General features: G+C 40.1%; 1 protein-coding gene across 1 annotated transcript in view; it reads right to left on the bottom strand.

Annotated features, from left to right (window-relative positions):
• The window catches only part of FBN1 (fibrillin 1), a 228,745-nt gene that overhangs the window by 40,861 nt on the left and 175,150 nt on the right, over positions 1 to 12,734 (bottom strand). The window contains exons 38-43 of the mRNA XM_063091977.1: positions 11,282 to 11,350; positions 11,060 to 11,185; positions 9,723 to 9,845; positions 8,907 to 9,065; positions 5,863 to 5,934; positions 2,261 to 2,386 (exon numbers count right to left, since the gene is read on the bottom strand). Of these exons, the coding sequence (XP_062948047.1) occupies positions 2,261 to 2,386; positions 5,863 to 5,934; positions 8,907 to 9,065; positions 9,723 to 9,845; positions 11,060 to 11,185; positions 11,282 to 11,350 (675 nt within the window). The remainder of the gene's footprint in view (positions 1 to 2,260; positions 2,387 to 5,862; positions 5,935 to 8,906; positions 9,066 to 9,722; positions 9,846 to 11,059; positions 11,186 to 11,281; positions 11,351 to 12,734) is intronic.

The raw sequence follows: 12,734 nt of genomic DNA, 5'->3' as shown, positions 1-12,734 counted from the left end.
CTACTGAAAACACTCCAACTCTCATTATCAAAGAAAAGAATAAAATGGGTATTGTGTACTCCAGAGCTCAGACTTTGCTCAGAGGGTTGCTTGCCTACTTTTTAAAAAGACAGGTACCTCATATAGCTCAAATTCATGGCACCGCAAAAGCTACTGCACAGCCCAGGCTATACCATGGGGCACAAAATGTGTTCCCTTCTCCCTCCTCTAATGGAATAATCAAATTCAGTCCAAGTCCAGAAAAGGGAATAGTCTGTAACACAGGTGAGGGTTGGCCCTTAGCACCTGTTCTGAGTTTTTACACAGAATTAGGCTCAGCTAAAGAAGTTCCCACAAGGGGGCGGCAAACACACCAGCCGATGCTTAGGCGTGCTTCTGTGGTGGGAAGACCTCAGGACCATCAGTCAGTGAGTGGGAGTTTGTCTACAGCGGGGTGGATGGTGCCTCTGTGCAAGACACGTGAGCAGAAGTACACCTGCCTTGCGTTACAACAGATCCAGCATCACCTCACCCACAAGGTCTGCCCTGCTCTTAATGAAAGGTATATAGAAACACAGAGGATAGATTGTGCCACTAACAAAGCCAAATGGTGTCACAGACAAGCATTTCATTGATGCACCAGCCTATCAGCTGATAATGTGCATACTTAGGGAAAGCAGATGCATGGATGCTCCCTAAATCACTTCTAGAATCTGTTCCAACTTTAGAGTTGTTGAGGCATGTATTACATCAACCTCCTTTTCTGATTTGGAGAGCTAAGCATATACCAGGAAGTGGCTAACCCTGGATTAAACACTCATCCTGAAGATGGATATACTGTGAAAAAGAAATTAAAAATTAGAGTGTTTAGTCATCTCGGTATCCACTGAGTGCTACCCTGACAGTGAAGTGCCTTGCATTGGTCCAGCTGCATGTTTTCAATATCATGGATGTAGCAAGGTCTAGGTTAACTTATGGTGATGAGTGGCCTTGCCTGTGGGTTCTGGCCAAGGGCTGCTGCTTTAACAAATATAAGTGGCAAGGAGGTACCTGGGTAAAGAGATCATCAAAAGGATCTCTGAATGGAAGAGAAGGGGAAATGCCACTAGAAGGTAGCAGGCATCCTGAGGCATGAAGGAAACGGAGAAGAGTGCGGCTATGAGGAATGCAGCCAGCTCTAGCACTAGAAGATCATTTGCTATGGATTCCCTTCTCTCCCATGCCCATGCTTCCTCTCCAGGCACCTGATCCTCAGGGGCCTCCCAAAGCCTGGGACTGGGGCCAAGTTCTGAACTGGCTATCTTCTTAGGAAGGCTCTGAATGGCTATCACCCCATTCCCACCAACCCACAACCCAGGGCAAGGGATGTGTGCCTACTTGGCTGTAGTAACCAAAAGCCTGGTGAGGAGAACTTAACAAGTATGTGGTTAACACTATAACTTTACTCATGGAATATAAATTATCCCTAGTTTAGAAAAAAAGGTTTCTTACATTAAAATGTTGACATATGTGCTATATTACATGCCCTAAGGGGTAATAACCCTTTCTAACATGAACAAAAACTCTACTGGAGGCCCTAAGCTTAAGTATTAAATAGGAAATTATTCCGGTTATCCTAGGGCACATGGTATATTTAATAACCAGGATTGTCCTTTTTACTAAAATGTAAAAGAACACTATCTTCCCCAGATGTAGGAAAAATATGAAGTGCTATAAGGAATGCTCAGAATCACAGTACATATAAACGGCAACAGGAGGTCATTTGAAAATGAAAAAAGTACCATTTGCATGCATGCCAACATTCTTCATATAAAATCAAATTTGCTGTTCTTGCCATTTGGAATTCTCTCATGCATTTGAAATATTTGTATTAGCCTTGTTTTCACTTGGGAGTAGCAAAGTCTCCATTTGGAAGAGAACACTGATTCTGGGATTTGACTAAAGACGACCGTCCACTCATGCTCACTTTCAAGCAATGAGAAACAAAAGCCATCTATCTGACACACCCAGGAACTCAAAGCTTTTTCATATCAGCCGGGAAATCTAATACATTGTGTGTTGGGAGAAGGGGGCTGGGGAATGTACATCCTGGTTTTTCCACTGGGATTTAGTAAATTCTTTTGCATGAAATCCCATGTTGTTCTACACCATGCCCTTCACTATTTCTAGAGCTTAATGCATTTCTGAAATTTCAGTGTTGGGAAATATGCCAAGTGTGTGTGGTGAAGTAGCTCATCAGCTGGCTCATTTCTGGATATGATAAGGTCACAACATCACTTACCTTCACAAACCAACAACTTGTCATTATAGAAGAATCCCACTGGGCATTCACATCGGAAGCTGCCAACCATGTTGATACACACTCCGTTTTCACAGACCCCTGGGATCTCCCGACACTCATCGATATCTAAAAACAGAGCAGCCACTCATGAGTGACAGTATAGCACGTGATCCCTGTGCAGGGTAAGCCAGGATTGAAAGTGCTCTGTGTGTGTGCGTGTGTGTGCATGTGCGCATTGGGGTGGTGGTGATGGGATTAGGGGATATCAATGAATAGCAAATTGAAATAACAAAACCACTTTCCAGACACTCATGTGTCTATCTGGATTTAGTATCTGTCTTTTTGTTTTTGTTTCAGAACATCAACTTTATATACGTAGGGGCGATCTCTGGATCCACTGGGCACTGTGGATACACCAGATGAGTAGAAAAAACATGACTGCCAAGAGTAAATGGCGTCTCTTCCCCATGTGTGCAGGTGAAGAACAGAGGAGGAGTACGTGGTCATAAAAAACTCTGATCTTTCAAATTCCACGTCACCTCCCCCTTCCTCCTTCATATGGCTTTAGAAAGGGGGTAAGTTGGGAGTGGAGATGGAAGCTGGGCAGGGGCTAACTGTGTAGATGGGGTCAGCTCCTGTGAATGACTGTCTCAGTCGACTGTGTGCTTCTGAAGGAACACCACTGTGTTACAGTCCTTAGCACTCTACATGACAAATGGCAAGCGCTCGATTCAAATTTGTTAAATTAAGAACCAGTGTCTGGCAGTGGGTTGATGAGCGTCAAAACAGGACCAAAGCAGGAGTGAGAGCAGAGTCGGGACCCAGGCTGCTGGCACAGGGTTGGCCAGGCACCGAGGGGGCTCATGGGCAGGTCTCGTCTCCTCGCCAGCCTGGCATGGTCCCATGTCTGTTTTACCTGTTCTGAACTCCCAACCATTTAAGTGTCCTCTAGGACAATGATAGTGACAGTAATAATAGTAGTAGCATTAATAGCATTTCACTTGCTGCATGTGTAGTACATTTCTCAAGCACTCAACCTGTATGTATTCACTGAGGCATGAAGCCACCCTATGAGATGGCCTCTGGGCACTATGACTATCCTCACTATGCATCTGATGCAACTGAGGCCAAGCTGGAGGACGCAGCTTGTCAGAAAACACCCGGTCACTAAAGCAGTCAGGATCTAATGCCAGGAATCCACTGACAGGCATTCCTGCCTCCCTTAGGTTTTTCATGTCACCATCACACCATCTTCATAGAACTGTTGTCAGAGTGCTTGTTATTCTGGAGGGCCCCTCCATCAGCCCCTTGGCAGAGTTTGACAAAACACCTCTGCTGGGAGGGTATGTGAAGCTCTGGTCTACAATACCTAGTCTTTCCAACACACTGGGTTTCTGCTACTGTTGTTGAGATACTTTTGTTTACTTATTACAAGGGTACTTCAGAAAGTTCATGGACAAATAGAATTGAAAGCTAATACAAATCTTTCCATGAACTTTTTGAAGTACCGTCATATAATCAGGAGCCTCTGCAAGGTTCTTTGTTTGCCTAAGTCATGAGAAGATGATCACAGACTTAAGTGGAGCCTACAAGAGCTGTTGCAATTTCAGAAGAATCACACTTTACAACTAACCCCTTTTAAAGGAGAAATTTGACAGGCTATAGATTTATTTCAGACCCTTTTTTAAAGGGCTTGATTTTGTTTGAAGACAAACTGGTCTATTCTAAGCTAAAACAGCTTAGAATCTCAATGGGTACATACTATTTTTCATACAAACAATTAAATTTTTAGATTTTTCACACATTTGTCATTCATGTTGTTAAAAAGCCATGTGAAGTAACATCACAACCGTGTGTCATTGGCAAATGAAAACACAATGCAGATGCCATTTTTTCACTGTGGGTTAAAACATGAAATATTGTATTCACATTCATTTGTTTTAAACGTAAGTGATATATTATTATCAAGTTTAACAATAAGAGACTGAGTTAAATTTCTAGCCATTGTTAGGTATAAAGTAGTAAAAGGATATATTAAAAATTATTTTTTCTTTTCCTGACTGGATTTTATTTGAACTTCAACTTGGAGAAGTTTATATTTTAAGGCAAGATTAATAAACGTGCTATAGTTTTAACCCCATACGAATGGACTCTACACGTCAACAGTCTTAAGATCTTCCAAAAGGAGAGTATAAAGCTTAAACAAAAAGAAGTTTCTCAGTCATCTAAATATTTTGTCATGGTGGAATTTGGTAACAATAAGTATTTTGCTAAATATCACATTTCCAGTTTTCAAGAGCTAGAGGCAAAGCAAGCTATGATTCAGGACTGGGTTCTGGTCCCAGTTCTGTTATTAATTAGCTTGGTGGCCTTGGGTGAGTCCCTTCCCCTCTATGGGCCTCTTGCTCCTGTAGAACAAGGCATTTGGACTAGATGATGTTTGAGGCCTTTCCAGCTCTACTAGCAGACAGTGCTGATGCTGTCTCAAGTCTTTGTTTACTGCCAGTCTTGGAGGGCAGGCCTTGCTGGGGAGCATGCCTGGTCTGTCCATAGAGAACCATTGAGACCACTTATCTTCCCATCACAGATTCTAGGGAGATTAAAATATCTGTTTGGGGAAGAGGAAAAACAAAGCAGCTAGGGCCAGGTGTTTCATGCCAATGTCATTTAGCAGTTTTTCTTTCCAAACCATGAAGTTTCTTTGGACATCAACTAGACAGTGGAGCCATATGGATTTGGCACTAAGGGAGCCAGGCTGATTGCTGGACCGGACCCTTGTTTTCTTAAACAAGGTCACTGGAAAGGCTGATGTGGATTTCAGTTTACTTATTAGGAATGAGGTGGAACAAAGCAAGTGGTGATGTTTGCTACTAGACACAACTGCTCAGACTTGAGGGCATCTAAGGATGCATATAAATCACACCACGGAAAACCTCTGAGAATGCAATAGCTTTCCATCTACTTTCATGTTATTTGGTTTTAAACCACAAGGGCATTGCCTACATTGGCTGAATGCAGTGCACTAATTCTGAATCTTGCACAAGCATCTCTGCCTCTGCAGTGGTCTCTGCTCCAGTTTCCAGACAGGGCCTCAGATTGAAAAGATTTTTCACATCTGAAATTCTCAAAGCAGATGACCTGAGGGAGATTCTATGTGAGATAAAACTGATTTACAAAAAGGGCTTTATGTGAACAACCTACACGTAAGGATTGGTGTGAAAAATCATGTTAAACCCATCTTAGTCAGAAGGAAGGATTGGGAATTACAGTCAAATCAAATGTCAACTGGCCTTATTCCCAGAATATCTCTCTTTGTTGATGCCTAGGGTTGGTTTAACTAAGCTTGATTGTAATTTTGTGAAAAGCTTTTCAGTCTCCTTAATCATGAGCAACAAATGCTGCTGCCAGTTAGGTGGAGCTACACAGGGTGTTTGTACAGTTTGTTTCAAACTAAGAATCACTATTTCAATAAAGCTAAAGGCATTGTTTAACAATTTTTCCTTCAAAAAAAAAAAAGCAAACTGAGAAAACAATGGTGTGTACTTCCTTTTTCTAACACAAAGGCAAAAACAGAAAGTTTCGACAATGCCGTCATAACTCACCAACAGGTAAGCCGGTATAAATGTCAATGACGAAGCCCGGCCTTTGACTTCCACAGAGTGTAGCAAACTCATCTGCAACGATTAAACAAAGGTGTGGGTGGGTGGCTCGGGGTCAGCAAAGAGCGATAATTGTACTGCAAGAAATTACTTTGTAAACATGCTTGAAAGGTACTGGTCTGTATTTTGAAGAATTTAAAAAGTAAATTTGAAAATTCCTACAGATGTAACCTTGTCCGTAAGACAAACACGGAAGGAAAAACAATCCCATGTTGACGTGATCATGAGGGAGAGGGAGAGGTCTCTTCCTCCCGCGCTACTCATTCACAGGAGCCTGCCTGCAGGAGTCTGGGCTTCAGTATGGATGTGGCTCGGCTCTGAACCCAGGGACTGGCCAGAGTACCCCTCTCCATTTTGCACTAGGGGATCTAGGAGTGAAGAAACACTTACAAGAGCCATTTTCTCAGTAGATTGGGGGAGACCACAGCAAATCTTGTCAAGTTCTTGACATCAGATCTCTTAATGACTAATTCAAGTCAACCAACCAACCTTTGTCATTACTTCAATTTTCAGAGCTGGATTTCATTTGGTACAGCTCTCATTCATTCTCTCTCTGTCTTTCCTTCTCTCTCTTTTCCTGTTTCCCTCTCTCCCTTTCTGTCTCTCTTTCTTTTGCCTAAATTTATCAAACTTGGTAATAAAGGATGAACGAAATGCCATCAGTGGCCCTTCTAATCCTGATATTCTGTAATTTTAGATATGACTGTAACTGGTATGGTATGGGTATCAATCTAAGTTCAGTACGGATACTGCCTTATTGGTCATGCCCAGTGAAAATTAGTAGAGGGTTTCTGGAACTATTTTAATCAAAATACAGCATTTTCTTCTCCCTGTGCTTTATTTCCTTCCTCTCTGAGTGTCCACTTCCAGCAAGTGTCACGGCAGCTGACGTTGGTCATCCAGAGAAATTACAGGGACTCCTAAAATATGGGCAGATTTCACAGCTAATGAACAACCATGACTGGATTTGGTTAGTTTTCAACATGAAGAGAAATCTTGCATTTAATATTAAGAGTATGTAAATTCTTAAAACTCAGTCATTTCTGAAAGTAAATGTTAGTCTATGAAGTCTCCAGGGAAATGTGCAATGATCCATTAGGATACAAAAGAAAATACTAGGACTTCTATGTATCTTTGGAAAACCTAATCTTTAAAAATTAATTCTGTGTATATTTGATATTAGAACAGTTGGCAAAATAATAAATGAATTTTTCAATATAATTGAAAACAAATATATGATATACACATAGACATATACACATATACAAGGGGTCTTCAAAAAGTTGATGGAAATACTCGTGTTATCTTTTAATTCAATTTTTTCACAAACTTTTTGAAGTACCCTTTTACTTTTACAGGCAAACACACAAGCCAGAAGTGTGCAACCCCTAGGTTTTTTTTACCAGTAGATACATATAACCAAAAGTTTTGAGCACCATTGTTCAAGACCAACAGTCAGCAAACTTTTTCTTAAAGGACCAGGGAGTAAATACTGTAGGCTTTGCAGGCTGTACAGTCTCTGTCAAAATGATTAACTTTGCCATGAAAGCAGCCATAGACAATGTGTAAATAAATTAGTGTGGCTGTGTCCTAATAAAATATTATTTATGGGTGCCAAAATTTGAAGTTCATGTACCTTTCACATGTCATGAGATATTATTCTTTTGATTTTTTCCAACCATTTAAAATGTAAAAAATCATTCCTAGCTTGGGAGCCACTCAAAAATAGGTAATGGGCTGGATCTGGCCCATGAGCTATAGTTTGCCAACCCCTGCTCTAGAAACATTTTCTAGGGTTCAGGCAAATCATAATTCTAAGTGGTGGTGATTACATTATTTTCAAAGTAAATGTTACATGCATTTTTCAGGTAGTGCCAAACAACGGATTTAATATTTTACATATCACTGTGGGGAATGGGGTAGGTACTACAAAATACCGTGCATGAGAATTTTGTTTAATCCAAATCATAACATTGGTAAATGATGATATCATAATATATATGATACATATCATATACCACATGATATAAGAACAGTGCACCAAAGACTTCACTTCATTTACTCAAAGGATGTAATTTAGACTTTTTTTTAATATACAAATAAATTTTTAATTTAATTTTAAAGTTCCAAAATCATTTTATGCTCAGAAATATAGGTTTCTACAGCCACCAAAGACTTTACCTAACTACACTAATAATTTATTTTATTATTTTTATTATTTTATTTTTATATGTGTTTATTTTTAAATTTATTGATGAATTTTAAATGAATAACATATAGTTTTTTCTCTCTATGAGAATATAAGAAGAAATTTCTGTTAGGTCTCAATATCAAAAAAAGGTGCACTTTCCTTTGGTATTGAGTTTGCCTCGTGGTCATTGAGAATTTTATATTCGATCATGTCTCCCTTTTTATATGAGCTGCTTGAAAGTCTGGAGCCAAAGATATTGCTCATCTCTGGCAAGTGTGTAGAAATTCCCGGCTTGGATTTTGTACATAGCCTTGCTCCTTGCTCCAACTTCCTTACTGTTGTTTGCCATTTGCCTAATGTTTATTTCTTATTTTACATGTACATCTTTGTAGGCTGCCTTTAATTCTTTTCAGAACAAGACTAGTTTTAAATAAGTAAAAACAACAGGAATTATGTTTTACTTATTTGTCATATTGGTTTGCCTAATGTTTCCAGTCTTTTAGTTACATTGTAAATTCTGTAACAATGATAACAATTTTTATATTTGTGTGATATGCTGAATCTATAGGACTGGTTACGAACTAGGGTACAAACTAGAAAGCATATTCTGTGACTCAGTTTTCAGCTAGAAGGACCAGGATCAACTGTGAATTTATATATTTGCCTTGTGAGCCAATTTTTAATTATGAAGATAAACAATACACTTTTTTTTTTCCTTTGCTGAGATTGATTTCCCCAACAATTCTTGGATAATTTATTGATCTATATTTTCGGTAATTGTGAAACTAAAACTCACCTGTGCTTGGGATGGGACACTGTTCACAGGGCTTGTTCCAGGCCCGGCCAATGTTGTAGGAACAGCAGCACATTTTCTTGGTCATGTTGAACAACAGTTCTCCATCACAGGTCTGGTTGTCAGCATAATAGTTTCTGTAGCACAGACTTCTTCTCATATCTAGAAGAGAGGAGGGAAAAAAGGATTGGTGATGCCATGGGGGAAATCACAACAAATCGCTAAGGGGATACTCAAAGAGCAATTTTCTTTTGAACTGTATTGCAACTTGGCTTTCCTAAGGGCAGGAAAAGCCCACTCTTACACAACTTTCCAGCTATCTGTGCAGCTATAAGAAGAAGGACTTTGAGAAATGTATTCTCTGGTATTCTGTGCCACAGAACTAAGTCATTATGTAGCTGTAGCATTAATAAACTTTCCATGACTCTCTGCCCAGTCTCCTAGTAACAATTCTCCACTGCTATTTGGCAGTAAGTTTCTCATTTCCGACTCATGATGTTTTAATACTGTAGGTCAGTGCTGTAAATGTAATTGTATAAAGATACACCCAAAAGTCAAACAAAAGAAGTACTATTAAACTGTTGTTTGGGATTTTCCAACATTACATTTGAAAGAAAACTCCCAACCACCCACACGAGGTGGTGAAAAAATGCCAAGCTTAGGTTTTCAGGGAAGGAGGCTCTTACTAAGACAGTAGAGGGATGGCAGCACTCAGTTCAATGAGTAACAGAACGCTAGGGACTAATTGCTAGACTTGTAAGCTCTTCCTCTTTGCAGATAAGAACCAAACATGCATGGCTGAGAAAAGCTGGAACTTACCCATGCAGTTATTCCCCCCGTTCACTTGCATGTAGTCTGGAGGACAAATACAGGTGTAGTTGCCAACGGTGTTGTAACACGTCCCTGGACCACAGATTCCAGGAGTCTCACATTCATTCACATCTATAATACGAAAAGAAAGTGGTATGTGAATATGAAAATTTTACTCTTTGGAATGGCCTGGTACTCTGTCAATATAAATGTTGACAACGGTGGAAAAAATGCAAAGGGCATTTTGAAATCTGGATAGGAAAAATAGGTTTTCAGTTCATAAGTGTCCTCTCTCTGTGTGAATGTGTAAATTTTCAGGGATAAGGTTTTGGAAAAGGAACTCTTGCCTTCTGATGTAAGCTCCTAATAAATGAGTCCATAACATCCTCAAAGGCATGCAGAGATGGAAATGCACCGTAATTATAACCCTCAAATATCCTTCAGAAAAACAACTATATGCTTCATATGTTCCCAGTGTCTGTGGAAGGATATGACATATCCTGAAGCCATCGACACTGTCTTCATGAGTCTGCGTTGATAAGGCAGTTGAAGTACGTTCTTCACTCTCCCTCTGACCCACTTTCAAACAAAGGGGTTGATTCTAATCTTAGCTAACTGCATGGGTCTTAGAGCTGTGTCATAAACACTGTGATGCTCAATTAATACTCAACAAGATTGTCATTGTCTAGGTCACTTCATAAGCCTTTTGGAGAGCCAGGGGAATATTTCTCATGCAGAATACGAGGAGGCCTTTTCCTTAACGAGTCGTGTCACTTCTATATGTAGATGGAAACTACCTCTCCCACCCTGGTCCATGGCCCAAGTGCTCTAAAACCTAAAAGTGGCTAATATTATTCATCTTTCCAGTAACACAGAATGAACAGGGGCCACCACTTATATCACAAAGGCAAAGGGCTGCCTTCTGGAAGAAGCGCACTTAAATGCATTAGTGCAGATGATAAGTGGGGAAGGGTAAGAGGAAGAAAAGCCCAGAACTGCTGTGATTACAGAAATTACTGAATCAACACCTGTGCTACCCTAATAAAAAATGGCTTTTCTGAAGAGCCTGGAAAACTCTTTTGTAGGCATAAATGGGGAAAATGGCCCAGCATAATAAAACTCTGCTTTTCTCAGGAAAAGAGGGAGACTTAGGACTTATGGCAATGACATCATTTCAGTAACATTAGTGCAAGCTGCCATGTGTGGCACGTTTACCAGGATATGCTCATGTTTAACCACGGCACTACAAACTGCTGAAGTCTCAGTTCTCCTGGCAACTGTATGCTGGTTTTTGAGGTCAGTTTTCAATATTTAGTAGAACTTGTCACCCTGCAAGGGCAACTTACCATCACACACTCGGGTGTCTTCATTCAGGTAGTAACCCGTTGGACAGCGGCACTGGAAACTACCAAAGGTGTTGATGCATTTCCCGCCTTGGCACAGCCCTGGAAGCTCCTGGCACTCATCAATATCTACCGCAATGAACACGAAAGCATTTCTTCAGCATTATAAATAAACCCAAGGATGTTCACAATGTATGCACGTTAGGATGAAGGAAACAGATTTACCTTCCAATATAACAGTGATAGGGTTTGGCCGGAAACCTTCTCCTCCAGGACAAAGAATTTTGTATTCAGCTATTGAAACAAAAAATTCAAATTGAGTTCTTTTGAATCTAAAATTTCTAGAAATAGTCTCCTCAAGAGAAATACTGACATATCCAGCTGAAAATATTCATTTTCAGGAATCTTAGCTGTTACTCCACCCATCTGAAGCAAGTTAACATCTTTGTGTACACTTATCATTTTCAAATGACTTTTATTAAGTGTGCCAAGTGTAAGGCCGATATCCTCAGTCTTGGAACCCTCCGGCTACTCTCCTGGCCTTATATTCTTGTGAACTGTTTTATTCTCTATCTCTATCACTATTTCTTTTTAAAGATTTTCTTCCCTTTTTATTTTCTAACAAATTCCATCTCCATTTTTATGTTTTGTTCAGCCTTACTTCCTGGGAATTACAGCTTCCTTTAATAATGTTAATCAGCCCGTCTCCAAAAGCCTTTCTCAACAGAGCCTTAGCAAAAGCTGTGCTCCCCTGCTTCCCATCCCACTCCTCTCCTTAATGACCACAGACCTTATTTCTCCTCTGTTTCTACCGATGGCAATACTGATTCTCCTGGTTTCTGGAAACAACTTTCTACAGTGTCCTTTGATTCCCCCCATTAATTCTTTCTTCTGAGTTTTCACTCAGAAACATTTATTTCGGGGCCAAGCACCAGAACTGTTATACATACAGGAACATGTGAATGCAAATGGACCTAATCTGCTGCATTGTCCTGGTGAGTAAGTACAAGGTCTGTTCTTTCATAACCACCATAGTCTTTCCAAATCTGAAAATCACTGTCTTGGCTTCCTGAAATTACATGTATACATGCATACATGTATATATGCATATATTCCAGTTCTAACTTTGATCTAGATTTGGGATGGGATGGACCTCTATTGCTTTACTAATCATTACTAATCTACAGAGCTTACTACCCCAATTAAAAACGTTGGCTTGCCTCTTTCAACACCAATGAAATGAACTGTCTTCCTCTTTTATTTTTCTCTTCTCCTTTCTCTGCAATCATCCACTCCTCCTGAGTCTCCTCTTTCATGTCACACCCATCCTTGAAGGTCCAATTCAAAAGTGCACAAAGTGACCACCCTCCCCCAACTGGAACTGATTCCCTTTCTGAACAGAAGAGAGAAGGAGGTGTCTGCTAAGCACTCATCCCTGTGCTGGGTGCTCTACATGAGTGGTTTCATTTAATACTATGAGGTGTTTTGTAAATACTAAGTAACTTGCCCAAGGTTACCTGAGTGGCAAGTGGTAGAGTCCTAATTTGAACCAGGTTTGCTCTTTCTACCACTCATGGCACTATGTCCACTCTTCTTTCTTCTGTTTGAGGTCTATATTGAATTATAGCTCTTATGTTTCAGTCATATTTTACCTACTAGGCTGTATACCCCTGGAGGA

The sequence above is a fragment of the Cynocephalus volans genome, chromosome 3, assembly GCF_027409185.1.
Source record: "Cynocephalus volans isolate mCynVol1 chromosome 3, mCynVol1.pri, whole genome shotgun sequence".
Classification (NCBI taxonomy): domain Eukaryota; kingdom Metazoa; phylum Chordata; class Mammalia; order Dermoptera; family Cynocephalidae; genus Cynocephalus; species Cynocephalus volans.
This window is presented reverse-complemented; position numbering and strand designations above follow the sequence as displayed.